The sequence below is a fragment of the Copidosoma floridanum genome, unplaced genomic scaffold (assembly GCF_036245765.1).
Source record: "Copidosoma floridanum isolate Cflo_tuat_1 unplaced genomic scaffold, Cflo_Japanese_pri ptg000009l, whole genome shotgun sequence".
Taxonomy (NCBI): Eukaryota; Metazoa; Arthropoda; class Insecta; order Hymenoptera; family Encyrtidae; genus Copidosoma; species Copidosoma floridanum.
The window spans coordinates 2342832-2360421 of NW_028321886.1; the positions used below are offsets into that span (position 1 = coordinate 2342832).

General features: G+C 46.5%; 1 protein-coding gene across 1 annotated transcript in view; it reads left to right on the forward strand.

Moving 5' to 3' along the window:
* Nucleotides 1-3598: 3598 nt before the first annotated feature.
* Nucleotides 3599-17590, forward strand: part of LOC149375237 (opioid-binding protein/cell adhesion molecule homolog) — a 37232-nt gene continuing 23240 nt past the window's right edge. The window contains exon 1 of the mRNA XM_089589721.1: nucleotides 3599-3681. Within this exon, the coding sequence (XP_089445847.1) occupies nucleotides 3612-3681 (70 nt within the window). The 5' untranslated portion in view covers nucleotides 3599-3611. The remainder of the gene's footprint in view (nucleotides 3682-17590) is intronic.

Here is a 17590-nt window from a genome sequence, read left to right on the forward strand (position 1 = left end):
TACGTGACACGCAACCTCTGGTGGGCAGTGATGACACCTTTATCCAAAAATATACATCCAAACGCTCCATCACAGCCGAATCTCTACGAAATCGACGCTGCAGTCGGGTAAGTATAATAATGTATTCTCTCGAGCGGCAAAACGCGGCAAACAAACCACGAACGTCTACCCTCCGTCTTTTATTCCTTTACCCTTACCCGAGACAATTATAGCGTGGACGAGCGTTTCAAAAAATTAGCTTCGTTTGTGGCTCGCGAGTCGCCGACACACGCGGAGGAAACTGCGGAAAGAAGAAGAAACACACGGACGCGCATAATTACGCGCGCAATGAGACATTTATCTCTCGCGCCGTTGATTATACGGCCACCGCTCGGCTCTGCTGGAAAATTTCAAGCTTGGCCATCCCCCGCCACCCTCTACCCCGCTTGTTTCCTTTCGGCAATTTATTCCGGTGTGTGTGTGTGTGTGTGTGTGTGTGTGTGCACGGAAAAGCTGTTCCTTAACGCGTATGACTTGCAAAAAGGCTCGGAATTTTAAGGACCTACTCCCTGCGCCGCGTGCCCACGTGGGCGGGTATTTGTGCAAGAAAGGATGAGAATATAGGCAGTTTAACGATCGAGAGGCCGAAGAGGGGCGCTCACGCGACAGCGGCGAAAGCTCTCTTTTGCGTGCAAGCACACACACATATACACATACAGAGAGAGAGAGAGAGAGAGAGAGAGAGAGAGAGAGAAAGACAGATATGGTGCATTCATACCAAAAGGACGGGGTAGTTTGTCCGATACTCCCTGGCGTCGGTGGTGGTTTATACGTATGTATATGTATAAGAGGGAGGGAGATGTACGTATAATTTTCTCTCGAGGCTCCTTTTCTAATCTCGCGACCCCCGTACGCTCATTGCCGCAAAATACTGTAATTTTGCAGCCGTCGAGACGCCACAGTTTTATACACACACACACCAAGAGAGGAACTGCCTTTTATCATCGACTCACATTATACACATGCTCACACTACATAGGTACGGTTGGGGGTGTGACTTTTTTTTTTTTTTTTGTTTCACATCGTATAAAGTGCTGTATACTCGTTTGTTTGTTTGTTTGTTTTTTTTGTACGAGGTATACTAGCTTATGGTTTTTCGGTATGGGACTTGGATACGTATGGTTTTGTCGAAAGTTGGACCCTACTTTGAAAACTACCCGTCAACGCCAATCCCATCGGTAAACTAAATTACTGAACGACATTCCCCAAACAAGGATCGGCAGTGGGTGTAACTGTTAACACTTTGTCGTCCAAAGCCCGAGACGCTGAGACGTTGTTCCCTTGCCCTCGCGACTCATCAAAGAACAACTCCATCGAGCTCGTCGCGCCAACGTGATAAGGTTCCGCTGCAGTCGTTGGCTCATCGTTTAGCCTACGAAATTTCACACGCGCGGACGGAGGGAAGTCAGGGCTCCGGTGTGCCGATCACATCCATGTACACACCCGTGCGCCAACGTACACCCAGGATCGGAGAAAATCGTGCGCTCTCTCGGTTTAATACCGGGTGCGGTAAATGGATGATTGTTGCACGCGCGCGTGCTACACAACGTGTGTGTGTACGTGCCGGGCCATGAAAGGGTGGGGGGGGGAGAGAGATAGATGTGGGGGCCCAACTCGTGTGTACGACTTTCGAAAGCTCGTTATCCGTTGGCGCGCTTTTGCCCCTAACGAGCCTAAATTGAAATCGATCCGCTACTGCAGCGGAGATCGCGGCCAAGAGCCAACTCCTGTCATCGATCGACGAGGGCTGTCTATCCCCGCGAATTCAGCGCCCACGAGGCGTATCACGTACACGCATGTATACGGAGAGTTGTTGTTAGCTTTTGTGTTTTGGTCTTTGCGCACCGGCGTGAAGGAGCAAACTTTTACATACTTTGCCGGCGTTTCGTTGTCCCGTTTTGGTAAGGGCAGGGGTGCTTTAATTTTACCGATCTCGGAGATCGGCAGCGTATGGTCGAAAGTAAGATCATACCCAGAGCCTGTAATATATTGATTGCGCAAGCGAGGGGCGCGGGCAGGATGCAAATAAGACGAAATGTTTGAAGGGGACGGATGGCGGGACAGAGAATATAATGTAAAAAAAAAAAAAAAAAAAAAAAAAAAATTGGGACGAGTCGGAATTTTATCGCCCCGAGCTCCTTTCCCGTCCGTCATTCCGCGTCGCTCCTTCGTCTCGAGCGAGCGAGAGGAACTCGTATACCAGTCGGCCCACGGGGAGGGTCGGTCCAATTGAATATTTCAAAGGTGATCACTTTGTCGTCGTCGACGAAAGTACGGCATCAGCACGTAGCCCCGTCCCCAACGAAATAGGCTCCTTCGAGTTAAATGTATTCCTTAATATCCTCGTACACGTGTGTGTATACATCAGCCCAACGATACACAAGTCCCCTGCGAATCGCCGCACTGGCCTCTCGTGTATATATACATCTACATCCGTATGCGCCAGTCAGCAATTTTATATACCTTGGCTACTTTCGCCCCCTGTTAAATACGACTCTACGACCGTCCGACAGTGTAATTTATGAAAATGCGATGAGAGAAATTTTTAAATAAGCGACGGGATGTCCTATAAGTACTTGGTGACTCGACGACACGGTGGGTTCAACTTGAACCTATTTTCTTATCCCTCACGCCTTACCTGTATACATACAGTGGCTGTACGACCCAATTTTCTCGATTGTAGCGCGTGAAGTGACGCGAGGACCACTTCCAGTGCGACAATACACATGTACGTACAAAACTCTTGTACTAACAACTGCTGCGAGGAAAAAGAAGAAAAAAAAAAAAAAAAAAAAAAAAAAAGAAAACTGACTCGCGTCAAACGTAATAGCCTGTAAGTATATATTTACACAGAATTCGGGGGGCGCGTGAAAATGTCGCTAAACACTCGTCAAACAAACAGAAAAATACAGACACATACACAGGTGGATTATTGGGTGAAAAAACGAAAATACTCGTCAACATCACCTTATAAATATACACGTGTCAAGTGGGTACACCATACGAATTAGAATCTTTGATGCTTGGCTGTGAAGGGTAAAGGGCCGATTAAAACGAGCGTGTGCAAGTATACGGTACGTACTCGACAAGTAAAATTTTCTCTCCAATTAGGCATGACGAGTCAGCAAATACTTTCCTAACCACGACGACCCCTCTTCCTCGAAAATTTTACCAAAAAGACGACATAAAAAAAACAATCCTCCAATTACTTGGTTTCACTGGTTGTGCGTAAAGAGGGTTAAACTGCAGGTATAGGTATTTCTTGTAAATATACCTTTCTGGGTAGGCATACACAAATATAATAGGTATACATATACAAATACGGTGTAGGTATCATCATCGTCAAGTGGTGGGCGCGTGCGCGAGTAAAAGCCCGCGCGCGCCAACATCGCAGAGCCACTGCAGCCTAGAGCCAAGGGGGTAAAGTGAGAAGGAGGGAGGAAGTTTTACTCGAGGGTGCGTGCGTATGCTGCAGCTGAGCAAAGCGGCCGGCCCGCAGTCAACGTTGGCGCGCCAACGACAACGCTATTATAGCTGAACCCTCTCGCGTGTGTACTTTCGTACGATACACGATGCTCGTCCTCGCCGGCCTGGCTGCCCTCGTTGTCACATGGGCCGCCGCGCTCAACGATCCTGCCTCAGGTAACCATACTCTTTACTCTCACCTCCTACACTTGCGATCAGATCTTGTTTACATTGTATTGTTTTCCTCCCTTTTGAGCTTCGTTTTTTTTTTGTTTTGTTTCTTCATTCATACCGTACTTTGATACGGTGCCAGGATTGTTTGACAAATTGCACGGGCCCCTGGCACGGGGTATATAATAATCGTTTGCACGAGCGAATCAGAAATTACTTTTTTTGTTCAACCGTCCTTTGCTCGAGTTTCCAAGAAACGGCACTCGAGTTTTAATTCGCACGAAACGACGATTCGACTTGTCCGCGTGTACACAGCAAAGGGTGTAAATTTAATTACGTTACAATTTATCCGTCTCGACGGCACAACACTACGGTTCGAGTGCTCTCGAGCCAAGTAGGTGTGTATAGCGGAGAGAGAGAGAGAGAGAGAGGGTCTTGGCGTTTGTGATAAAGAGACATTTCCAAGGGGGGTTAGGGGGAAAGGAGGAATTTACCTACCTTTGAACGAGCAAGCAAATGCGTTTTGTGTTGGATTCACGCGCGGATTGGCCGGTTGTTTGGCGAGAGAAATCCCAGTCGAGCGCACGGTATAATCGTTATACAAAACGGACGAACGAGACGGTGTTGAGGTTTTGTAAAGAAAAGAAAAGAAAAGGCTAAAGAAAATGGCCCGACTACAACGGGGCATGTTTAACGGGAGACGGCACGCGTCGCGAACAAGTTCGAAGCTCCAAAGAAGCCACGACGGTTGAGAAAGTTGAAGAGCATCATGCGAACCATCCCCCCCTTGTTGGTATAATTTATGCTGATGATGACAACGACCGAAAAAGAAGAAGAAGAAGAAGAAGAAGAAAGCGCTTCGAAAGTCGGGCTCTCAAGTTGGGGTGTGGGATTTATTTCCCGCGACGACCTTTCGTGAATGACATTTTAGCGACTCCTCGAGGGTTGAAAAAAAACAACGTCTTTTTTCCCGATACCCTTTCGATCGAGTGACGGAAAAATTTTTTCTACCGCTCCTCTACCGCTCCTCTGGCGCGTACGGCGGATCTCTATTGTGTGGGGGGTGAGAAGCGTCGACGCGGAACTTGCCGAGAGAGAGAGAGAGTGCAGATGTTTGTTGTTTGATTTGTCAAAAAATTTGGTTTTGACGTGTACAAACGGAGGGTACCGGCCGTTCCGACGGATTCCACTTGTTTTGCTTCTCCAACGAGTTATCCAGCGATCTCCCTCTAATTTACTGATAACTCGCACATTTCGAACGAGGACCGGGTGACCGGTACGTTTTGTTGGCGTCGAATCATCGCCCAAGTCCTCGAACATTCACAATTCGATGAATAATACAAAATCCGCGGTATAACATAGCGCATTTATTTCGGATCGCCTCTCGGCTTAATCAATGTCGTATACCTGCGCGATTGATAATTCAAACCGTTGAATCGATCGCAGCGTGTTTCTCGGAATACCGAAGCAAAGGCCGAAACGAGCCACACTCGGATATTCTTATCAGTTTTGAAAGCAGCCGGAGACGCGTACGGGAGAGGGGGGGGGGAAATTAGCAATCCCTCGTTCGGTATATTAACATCAAAAGTACATGACACGCAAACGGGGGAAGGGGGGTGGTCGTGCGACGAGTCGGCAAGTTTCTGATTCATTATATCGTGGGGTGAGCCCGGGCGCGTGTCGTAGGGCGTGCATGCCCCCCGCCGCCGTCGTAAACATTTGTCAACTCGTCGCGGTCGTATTTAACGCCCATTAGGCCATACGCTCGTAAGTTGTCTCTGATTTGCTCCTCGTTTCTCGCCCCTCTTTCTGCCTCCCGAACGTCGGGTGGCCCTCATCATCTAATTATCGCGCTGTGAGCTGTAAATTTGGCTTATTTTATGGTTTCTCCCCTCCTACCCTACATGTGGGGTGATGTGTGTGTGTATTTTCGTTCCGAATGAATAACTTTACCCATTGTGGTGTACCTCGAGGCCGAAAAACGCGTCAATCGACAAATAAACACCTGTACATTGGTAAATCAATGTAAAACCATAAATTTTAAAAAAAAAAAAAAAGAAAATATATGGTCACGTCCCAAATGTCTAAATTCCAGTATGTATAGTTTTCCTTTCTCCTTTGAGGAAATATTTTTCAAAATCCTTAAAAGCCATCGTCAAACAGAGGGACAAATTTCATGAAAGTTTACTCAAAAGGGAGCAACCACAAAATGCCCGATGTATTGAACACATGACCCGCAATGTATATACATAACGAATGAATATTTTATCCAGTTGGAGAGTGCACAGCGGTAACCGTATTGAAATATTACATATCAATCCTGAATAACATGCATGAGTAAAGTATGTGTATGTACATGTATATGCAGCGTGTTTTGAGAGAACAGGTAAATTGTGCGCGCGATCTGCGGGTAAAAGCATCGTAAATACGTAATGCGGCCTGATGAAATATCAAATACCGCTTACCGCATATTATTGCCATTTATTCCCCCGAATTACAGTTAAAGCGTCGGAGTGACGCCGCGCTTGATTGAACTTTTTTTCATTGCGCTTTAAACAAATAATCGCTGTAGGTCATACGATTGCTCAAGGGAAACAATGGACAACAGTGCCATTTGAATCATGTCGAGAGAGAGAGAGAGAGAGAGAGAGAGAGAGAGAGAGGTATAAGGAGGACGGAAGGAAGCAAGCCGTCGGATTGTATAACCAGACACAGTAGAGCCGTTCGCATGGACAGGGAAACCCTTCGTACACCCCATTAGTAATAACAATCGCAACGCGAAATCGAAGGTACGGCTGTACACACATACATACATAGGTGTATCATCGTGCCGCGTATAGGCTCGGGACATCTCGGTTAATCATGCGTATCGGTGATTATATAGGTAAGTGACGAGTACGATTGACAAACACGCGCATCACAAATCCCCGTCGAGGATTGATCGTATATATTGTCGGGGGATTTCGCGATTGATTGCTCCTGATTTGCTCGCGTGTATATATAGGTATATATATATTGCAGCGCGCGGTGGTTCAGTCGGCTAGGTCGTGGATTGGCTCACGGGAGACCGTGGTTCGATTTCCGGCCAGTGCGACATTGTCGGGCCAGTACCTCTGTGATTTTTCACATGTGCTTTTTCACCACGCAATGCTCCTCGAGGAGGGCTTAGGCGACCTTCTCGTAGCATAATTGCCTAATTTCCCCCTACCCCCCTCCCAGTAATTGGAGGCCTCCCCATCCCTTGCCTTGTCCCTTTCCCAAGTGCTAAGTGCCCATAGTAGTGCCCTTATTAAAAGGAGCCGGACGTAGAGCACTATAATTTAAAAAAAAATATATGTATAGGTAAATGTACGGGGTGCGTCATATCGACATCCTCCTCGTCTTCCTGTCACTGTCTGATGCGTCGGCGGCTGCATCATCATCGTCACCGCACTTTCGTTTAAATATTACTTCGACACGAATGTGCTCGAATGCGATTGGCGGGTGCATGCCTGGCAGCAATCGGGAAAACTGGCAGGCTTCGGCGAATCCATCGTAATTATCATGTTTTTTCATCCAATATACATTATAAAACCATCGACGAGCTTTTCTCTCATCGTGAATATGTAAAATAACTACATATTTTTCGAAGGGCGTATACAGCTCTCAAGTGCAAACGCCCGATAAACCGGGATACCGAAGATCTGTCGCTGTGCAATCATCTTGATTGAGTCGTATGTACATGTACTTATTTATATAACATATATACACGTGTATCCTGGTCTTAACGAGAAAACCGAGAAAAGTTGACGATTGCATTGGGACGCGTGATTGTATACTCCCGCGTTTTGTTGCGAAAGCGAGAGCGATTTGCATTAAAAAAGGCCCTGTTGGCTCGAAATTTTATTCTCAACCGCGTCGAGTAAGATACACGTGATGTACACACGCATACTATACAACGCGGAAAATTTACCCACAGTAAATTTGTACATCCAGGGTGTGTGTGTGTGTGTGGTGCTCTCAAGAGGGTGGGGGGTCGGAAAATCCGTCCGATCGTCTCCATCTTTTTTTCCATCGGGGTCCAGTGAGCTTTTTCCCTCCCTCCCCCTTTACCCTGATCCTCCCTTCTCTCTGGTGCTCCGGCCTCTCGGAATTTGCATCCTCTACTCGCTCGTCCAGGTACACACATATAATTCCCGAGAGTGTTTACCTCAGCTGCATGCTTTCCTTTTGCGACTACGCCACATAATATATAATATGAGATCCCACATGTTACGTACATGCTCACATCCATGGCTAATACGTGCGTCGGGTAGATACTTGGGCGTGGGTGCTTAAATTTTATTTTTTTTTTTTTTCAACAAAATGTCACTTGCGCCGTATTAAAAAAAAAAAAAAAAAAAAAAAAGATATGTATATATACATTTGCGCCCCTGTAGCATATGTATAAAAACACCCGTGCGTGTATACATTAAACAGGTGTAGACGGTATTTTACGCGTTACGCGTGTCAGTTTCGTTGCTGTCCGAAAAAGAAAAAAAAAAAAAAGAACCAACGAGACCCTGCGTAGTCATACGGACAGTGCGGCGCGAGGCGGTAGCCCCATTATCAACCTCATTAGAGCGGGCGCGCTCCTGTGCCTCCGTACCTATATATATATGTCTACGTGCGATTTCGCCCGCACCTTCTTTCTCCCCCAGTGTACGAAGCACCGTACTCGCGAGTTTGCCTCCGCGCCATCAAATTCATTTCACCTCCTTTTCCCTCCTCGTTCAAACTTTATTTTCCTTTGTTTCATCCCCCTCCCCCCGCCCTTATTTCCAACGGACTCGAGCACCCCACTATTAATTCGCTCTCTTGGTGCATCAGCCGATCATCAAATCATTTTCCCCCAACACCGCTGTGTTATACAACCAAGGCTCGACCGCAGTCGTTCGCAAACCACGGGGTTAATTGTAGGGGGGGGGGAGAAAAAAATTATCAATTTGTTGTCCCGAATGCAATCGGACGCTTTTGTAAACGCATATAACTCGTCGACTGGCTTGTATATCGTTCCATAGTGCGCTGGGCACCGTTTCCTCCCCCCACCGAAGCAAGGCCCCTTGTAGGTATGTATATACATTACGTGTAGGTGCTCTTGCAGAACCATTGACGCACCGGATACGTGTATACATGTACACCATATACTGCATTTAGAGATATGCGTTCCTTTGAGCTGGTCAGGAACTGTCGGGTGCAGCGCTCATTGCCCGACTCTTGTATATCCGATGCATGTATTGTACCCGTACAGCATAACAGTACCCTTCTTACCCCTTTTCGATAACTCGATTTCACGGGGGGTGGGTGTTGTAGGTTCGGGTGGCTGCTGTTCCCCCGGATCTTTGGCTCCTTTCTCTCGCGTTGAAATTTGCTTGGAGCTTTAGCCACCGAAACGCTGTCGTGCGCCACAAAACTGCGGGACAACCTTTTCCTCCAGCGGCCAATGCATACACATATACAGGTTGTACACGGTATTGTCCACAGCCACGGGGGTGGGGACAAAATGCTCGTGTGCGGCCCGAAATCAAAGGCCGATTGTGCGCTTACCTTTCACGCTGTACTTTCCTTTCTTTGTCGTCGTCTTGGTCGTCCCATGCACGTACCCGGTACAATGGGGCTATTGTATCATTGTCCACCCTCGTAAAACGACCCTTTGTCTCGTTTCGCGATAATCATTGTCAAAATAATGCGTGGCTCATTGCTGTTGCCGTTCTGTTTATTCCAGTTTTAATACACGCAAAACTTTCTTGTTTTTCGCACAATTGGGCACTTTTTGTTTCAGCCCCCTGTTTGACCAGCACCTACACACGCTACAGGCCGCTTATTGCGGAGTTGACGCGTTTCTCCCCGCGATGACATGCGACAATTACAAACGGACCTTGTTACGTTGCCATATGACATTGTTGTTTGACGATGCGTTGCAGCTTTACACAAATACACGTGCGCGTGAGTGGGTGTACGGGGGAGTTGGTTTGACTTGATAATTAATACGTCAGTGAGCAAAAATAAATCTCGGCGCGCGCGCACAACGTGACTTCATCGTTCGGTACACACGTAACGTGCTCGCGTACAGCCATTCGGGTATATGGCGCGTAAGTGTACGTCTATACGTACATACATGTGTTTCACAGTGAGTTTTAAATGTGGCTGAAGTCTTGGCTGACTCTCTCTCTCTCTCTCTCTCTGTGTGTGGTTTTCAGGGTCTGAAAGTGGAGAGCATGTCGAGTAGCTGGTTGAGCCGCAGTGACGAGATCGTGACTCCGACTGACGGATCAATTGGAAAACCGATCCAAACCGTGTTGACGGGCGAATCGCAGACGTTCGCTTCTTTTTGGGGCCGGGGTATTTTTAACGGGTTGGTACATTCAAACGGGGGTTTTGTGAGCCGTGCAGTCGTTGGCTAAAAACAAACAAAACGAGTGACAGTTTCGTTTGCTCGGTGGTGCAAAAATAGCTGTACGTACCCAAGGAAAGAAGGTGTTACGTACGTGAACGGATTCACCTGTGAAATTAATTTTAAACTGCTCCCGTAGGAGCTTATATCTCGATCGGCTCGCGCATGCAAGAATCAGTGTAATTTTTTCGGCCCGTGTTGGAAATTCATACGCTATGACAAGACAGGTTTACTTCGATCAAAGCAATTCCTTCAACGGCTGGACAAACAATAATACAATTGTATATTGTTTGTGTGATTATACTTTTATGTGCAGCTCGCTGCAGTCTCTTGATAAGCTGCTCGGTGTTACACTACACCGCGTCTGATTACACAAACGACGTCTGATTGGCCGAACGCCGCATTTACACCATGCAAAACTCGAGTTGGCAAATTACACGGTACTCATTGTTGTCAAAATTTAATTTCCCTTCTGGCAATCCTTGACGATTTTCGTTGACAGTATCGTTCACCTCGTACGCCAAAAAGGAAATGCGTGTACTACAAACTCGCTGCAGCTTTTCGTTTCAGCGTGACAATTGGTTGATTAAATTTCAACCGACACCACAAACACACACACGTACAAACACCCACGCTCTCCCAATCGAGGTAATTTAATAATTGCACTCGTGCTATTCTTGATGCGTACGACGCACGGTCTCGACAACGCATATTATATTGTATACTTGTATGTTTCCATATTCCGTGTTTTTTTTACTTAAACACCCCTCTTTACTCGACGGAAATGCTTTTGAAGGCGGCGATCTTTTATCTCTTGTTTTTTCCATTCATACGTACGCCCTAGCTGGCGAAAAAAATCCCCGCGTGCAGTTTACCCACGTGGGTGTGCGCGTATTGTGTATACACGCGTATACATGGTGTATGTGAAAAAACGCTTCTCTCGGGCCTCTAAACAAGCTCTTTTCTGTTAAAACCAACGCTTCAGACCTGCGCTAAACTTACCACTCGTAATTTCGTATAGGGGTATCGTTTTGTTTTTTCTTCGTTCTGTAGGGAAAAAAAAAGCTCCGTTTGCATATACACCCACACGTGCATGGCTTTTAACGCGAGTGAATTTTCTTTTTTTTTTTTTTTTTTTTTTTTTTTAATAAAGCTGCCACAAAAAGTATTCGTGTATGTACGGTAAAAATGGAATGGGGGTGAAGCGAAATTGATGTTTGAACCTTTGCTTGTTCGTTCAAAAAGGAAAGAAAACGAAAAAAATTTATGCATTGTTTTTTTTTTTTTTTTTTTTTTTTTAACGGGGTTCAATGGAAAATCTCAAAATGACGTCATTGCTATTTACATACATGTATTTTATCTGAAAATAGTACGCGCCACCGGTCCTTTGATCACGTCATACGTTTGTTCGTCCATCCGGCGCGTTGTTCGATGAATTTCCGCACAAATGGCCAATATTCCCTTGATTTATGAATAAAAAAACGTTTTTGGTACAAGGAAAAATTGCGTAACCAATAAAACCGAATGGCCGAAATCTCCCCCAGGCACGAGTACGTGCGTATTTGCAATTCGACGCGGGTCCCCCGGTAGGACACGTTTCACCCGCGAGCTCGGAAAATCTTCGGATAATTGGCACTAGTGGTTTTTTCTCCTTTGTCTCGAGGGTTAAAAAAAAAAAAAAAAAAAAAAAAAAGCGCATCAAAGCCCTTTGGAGCGAGCCCGTCGAGCTTTACGTATAATGAGATGCGCGGCTGTATAGTTGCCGGGGAGGAGGGGTCCACGGCTTTAAATGCCGATTAATTATTATTCACATCAGGACTCGGGGGCTCTTTGAGGCTTTGAACGAGCCAAAAGTATAACGGCAGGGAGCAGCTTTCACGACTCTCGGGGTCTCGCGTGAGTTTCGATTTGACCGCAAGTGTCTTTACTTCCACCCACGGTCGCGTTAAAACACTCGGCCCCGTTAACGAGGTTGAGCAGCTCACGGGGCCGAATAAACCGAGTTTTTAATTAAAAAAACGCGCGATACGAGGAGGGCCTTTTTTTTTTTTCTCCTCTCCGCGGACTGGAAGGTACTGCCGACAGAAGTAAATCCGAGGTGGATGGCTGGGGGGTGAAAATTAACCAGCAGCCCGAGGTTTTGGGCGCGTTTTTTCGCGGGTACACCAACGAAAAGTCACTTGGAAATATTGCTTTTCTCGTTTCGTGAATCTTTGAGCGTGCGTCTTCTCGGATGGGATAAGTATCTCGGTTTTCTCATTATTTCACCCATCGCGGAGTCATCCTTTCCACGTACATTAACGACGGACTCGATTATTTCCCGCCACCCCGATTCCCTTGGATTTTCCGATAGGGGAAAAAAAACTCGGAGGATGAATCAAACTGGGGCCCCTTCCCAAAGTAAATGCGCGATGTTATAGCGCATTGGAGGAGGAAAATAGGTCTTTCGCGTATACCTGGGCCGAACTCATCATTCAATTACAGTACGTATATATGCCTGAAATTTCCCGCATTACAAGTATATATATTAAATGGAAGACGCGGGCGAAAGGGCTACTTCAGTGATCGAATATCGATATTCATTAGCAGAGAGTGGGTATATATTTAAATATATGTATATGTGTGTGTGTACGATGGATGCAGCGGAGAGAAAAGTTGCCCAGTGCCCCTCCTCTCGAGCTATACATACATATAAATGTGGGAGGCCACGGAAAACCGACGTATTTCACCAGCCGCGAGAACTTTACTCTCTCGACATGACGTAAGCCCAAGCGGAGAGAGAGAGAGAGATATATAGGTCTTTGCCAAAGGCGCAGAATAACCAAGCTCGCGTGCGGCCTGTTAATTCGTTCCGAGAATAATTAAACCGGCATCGCGGGCCAACGGCTCAATCGGCCGATTTCTCCTACTCTCCAGGCTCTTCTCTCCCCTGCACCCCGAAATAGAGCTATTAAGATACTATCCTCCAGCGTGGCGTGAACGTCGCCCCTTCACTTATATATTTACGGTCCAACTCGCTAATCTTATACCTATTACCCCCCTTCCGTGTATGTGCAGGGATGGGTGTCAGATGCTGATTCACGGGGACTCTGTTACCTCGTGCAGTCTTTCGGAGACACGAGGGGGCCTTTTCTTTTCCCTCCTACACCTATGATGCGGTAGAAGACCGGGGGAGGATTACCGATCTATACCTGTACCCGCGAATTGATTTTTCGCTTCGATTTGCCTCTTCGAGCGAACTGTTCTCCTCGAAATAAAATGAGCATCTCGCTATAATATTACTCCGATACTACTGTTTCTCTCTTCGTGAAAAGCGCAAACAAGGCTCGTCGAGCCTGCGATTTCGATGGGAGGCATTGCGCGCTTTGGTACTTTTGGAGGTACTTATATACCCTATACATGTATGCACTGGCACACTGCACAAGCAGAATCGTCGTAACACCACATCCTCCTCCAGCGGCATCACCACTCGACCGGATATGTTATATATGCGCGCTCGCTCGAATTTCCACCCCCCCCCACCGCCCTCCTTATTTTTCTATACGCATATATGTATACACTACGTAATACACTCGACTCTCCGAGCAGATATGAACCCTACAGTTTTGCAACGCCCCCTCCCCATCGTACTCGCAAGTTATCTAATTTCAGCTATACATGTCTAGCAGCAGTAGCTTATTACCCCATCAGCATTATCACCATTGGGGCCAGATAGTGGCACGCGCGTGCACCGTGCGGATACACAACAGCGCACTGCATATTGTGCTCCCTATACCGGGTGAATCGGTTGGCTCTCCCTCTCTTTGTGGCGGTAATTTAAATTTAAGCTTTGCTACAGCGTTTTTTTTTTTTTTTTTTTTTTTTTTTTCAAAATGTTCATATTCGCTCGTCCTTTGGCGCGCGCTTGCAAATTTCACCTAAAATGTATATACGTATAATACGCGTATATCCAGCACAAGTATTGGCACGCGCATATAATCGATCGTTATCACGGAGAGCACGATTCTATGTATATATAGTACGGGATCGTAGTATGGTTGCTTCGCCTGTGTGTACATATATTATATGCTTGCCGTTTGGCGAAAATCGATACAACGCGCTTTGGGTACGGAAAATCAAAGGAGCAAAGTGACGCGTCGAGGGTTGGGGGCTATGGGGGTGAAAGTGCGAATGTGTATATAATATAATATGTACATGGAGATCGAGAGCATCGACACTGTGCACGGCCGCATTGTCTATGGCCCATTTTATTTTATTTATGTATATATATATATATATATATATATATATATATATATATTGCGTTGGTCCGTCAACGAGAACAAAAGTTGCGAATCGGCGCAGCAGAGTAAATAATATTATGCAGGTGCACACACATATTAAGTATATAATGTACACCTAGTCAACCGTGAACGTGTCCGGTTGTGCGTGCCGATCCTGTCCGAGAAATCGTCGGCTCGTTATACTGCTCAGGATTCATAGGTACAACGTTCATGCATGTTTTTAAATATGTATAGCTGGTTTTTGTGAGTATACGTTTAGGTACGTATTATGTATACGCGGCCGCGAGGTGATGCCCGCGCGCGGAGATATATAATTCCAAAAGCCAAGTAAGAGAGAGACAGATACCCAACACTCCGAGACTCTTATCCGTTTTCCAGATTTATGGCCAACGCCTGTGTGCAGTATATACATACACTCATAGCCGCTACACACCTCTGCTCTACTCCATCCATGTGTAGGTATATATGTGTGTGCCCTGTGTGCGCGACTTAATTAGCCGGGGTTTAGGGTTGCGAGGGAGGGAGGGAGGGAGGGAGGATAACGCGCCCCCCGCGAATCGTACTTACGACTAAATCCGCGTCTTTCCGCAGGTGTGTAAGTGCCGTATATATATACACACAGCGCAGGAGTGAAACGAAACGAAGTGACGACGTTGACATACTTTATATGCGTATCGGAGGGGCGAGCGAGGGAGAGGGCAACGAGTAGGTATACAGGCGACTCTCACGCGATCGCCGGACGCGCGGAGGGTCCGCGTTCTCGCACTCATGCGCATGTGTGTGTGTGTGTGTGTGTGTACGTACAGAGAGCCAACAGCAAGTCTTGTAATGAAATTCACGCGTACCCCCCCCCTCCCTCACCCTCACCTGCCTGGCTGGGGTGCACACAAGTGGCCGATCCCACGCAATGCACCGAGATATATATACCATATACACGTTATATGCAACGCGGTACGTGCAAGCTCATATCCTCGGGGTTGATCTTATAGTGCCCTCGCCGCCATATATACGGTCACGCTTAACTTCGCTGGGCGTCTTTATCGGTCGCTACGTTTAAAAGAAGAAAACGTTTAACGGGGGAAGGGGTGGTAACAAAAAAATTCATAAAGATTCGCAACTGAAAGCTTCCTTGGGAGCGCGATGATGGAGCGTGGGTTGCGTTTACCGATGTTCATTGCGTTTTGCTTTCTCCGTGATTTTTTATTATTTGTTTTTGTTTATTCTCTTTTTGGAGCCAATCGAGGAATATTTGCACTGGCAGATCGCAATCAAAGGATGAGCGCCATCCAGCTCGAAACGAGTATAATTTCGTACTCAATGACACTTGCTACGCCTCCTCTTATATACTCGTGTACGCTTCCACGCGTGTATACAAGCAACCAAACAACACAATCACTGGTAGTATGTGCTGGGCAACGACGACGAGGTTTTGGCACAAGCCACTGGAAAAAAAAGGCACTTGTAGTACACGCGTGCGTGCACCGAGAGATCAAGCGAAATGTTGTAAAACTACGAGACGTTGCATACCCTATATTGCGTTGGCTCGGCCTCACGGCTCTCTCGTGCACCGACGGACAAACGAAATTGGTGAGATTTTTTCGGAACTCCTTTTTCCTTTTTTTTATTCCAGGTATAGGTGGGTGGGTGGGACAATTGCGTCAAAGGGTTAAGCTACCAAGGAAAATTAAAGGGCGCAGCTCTGACTGCAATGCAAAGGAGAAACGAAGAAAAGAGAGAAAAAAAAAAAAAATTACAGGCAGAGAGAGAGAGAGAGAGAGAGGGACTCCCTTTTAATCGAGAGTGAGAAAGAGAGTGCGGGGCGATATTTTGGCTGGCGCGGATTTCGCCTGCAACAGCAGTAGCGGCCGCAATTAAAAGTTAGACGCTCTGGTTGGCAATATTCATGTGATGGAGCGCGCGCGTATCTCGAGGATCCGAGGGACTACTCTGGTGCAGCGCAGAGAGAGAGAAAGCTTCCATGCGAATTCGCCCCGAAAAAGTTTTTTAATTAGTAAAAACACCATCGGCAGTATACATATATAAATGTCATAATAGCAGCAGCCTCTTAGGGGCAGGGAGGGTGGGCTTTGTGAATCTGTTGTAGTACGCATATACTCACAGCCTAGGTTATTAACATTAGAAATCGAGTGTACATATCTATGAGGTACCTCCTTTATTGGTCACAATCGGCTAATTTAGCATTTTTTTCACTGATTTACCATAACGTCAGAGTATCATCCCTCGATTCTACGGATAATCGAAAATAATTTCCTCGCAAGGACACGCACGTATACATAGTTGACCCGAATTCAGCGCAGGTGAGCCAGAGCCATAGCCGATATACGGACAGCCGGGGTGGAAAACCAGCGCGAGGATGCAGATTTATTCCATTGCAGTCGGCTCTCTCGGGCTGGGTAACAATTTCGCACGAAAGGGAAGAGCGCCGGAGTTTACGTACTCCGGTGCTCTTTCTTTTTTTTCTTTTTTTTTTTTTTTTTTTCGCAACAATAAACAACGGGGTGCATTGTAGGGCTGCGTTTACATGAAATATTTTTTCGAGCCGCCACGCATAGGTATACCACCCCCCCGACCCCCTCTCTTCCTCACTTCAGCAGAGCAGGTATAACAGAGTCGGAGGAACTTTATTGCAGAGAAGCTATCCGTACGGGGAATCGACGGCTCGTGGTAAAAGGGTGGGGTGTCCTCTTCCACTGTACACCCGTCATGCCGTGTTATACGTACATGCATACTCGGGGATCACCAGTTGTACGTATGGACATGTGTGTTTGACCAGTGAAACCGGCATAGCTATACGTCGGGGCACGTATAAAAGGCTTCCACGCGAGCCTTCCGGTGACACGCGATCTTGTGTGCACGACATAATCATCATCATCATCATCATCATCATCATCGCCATCGTAGTAAATAACACAATACGTATACAGAATCGCATTGACCGCTGCTATCCGTCCGTTTGTCCGTCTTCTTCGGCGTGGGTGTATACCTACAGCTTTGCTAGCTACTGCTGTATAATTGTAAATTTCATTTATCTGGCTTATACCCCCCGTCCACACGTGACACGAGCTACCGTGCACGCACACACCAGCTTACTGTCTTATTTTGATTCCTTTTTTTTTTTTTTTTTTTTTTTTCCTTCTTTTACTCCACTCCCTTCTCCTCATCCTTCCTTTTGTTTCCAATGTTTTTTTTTTTTTTTTTT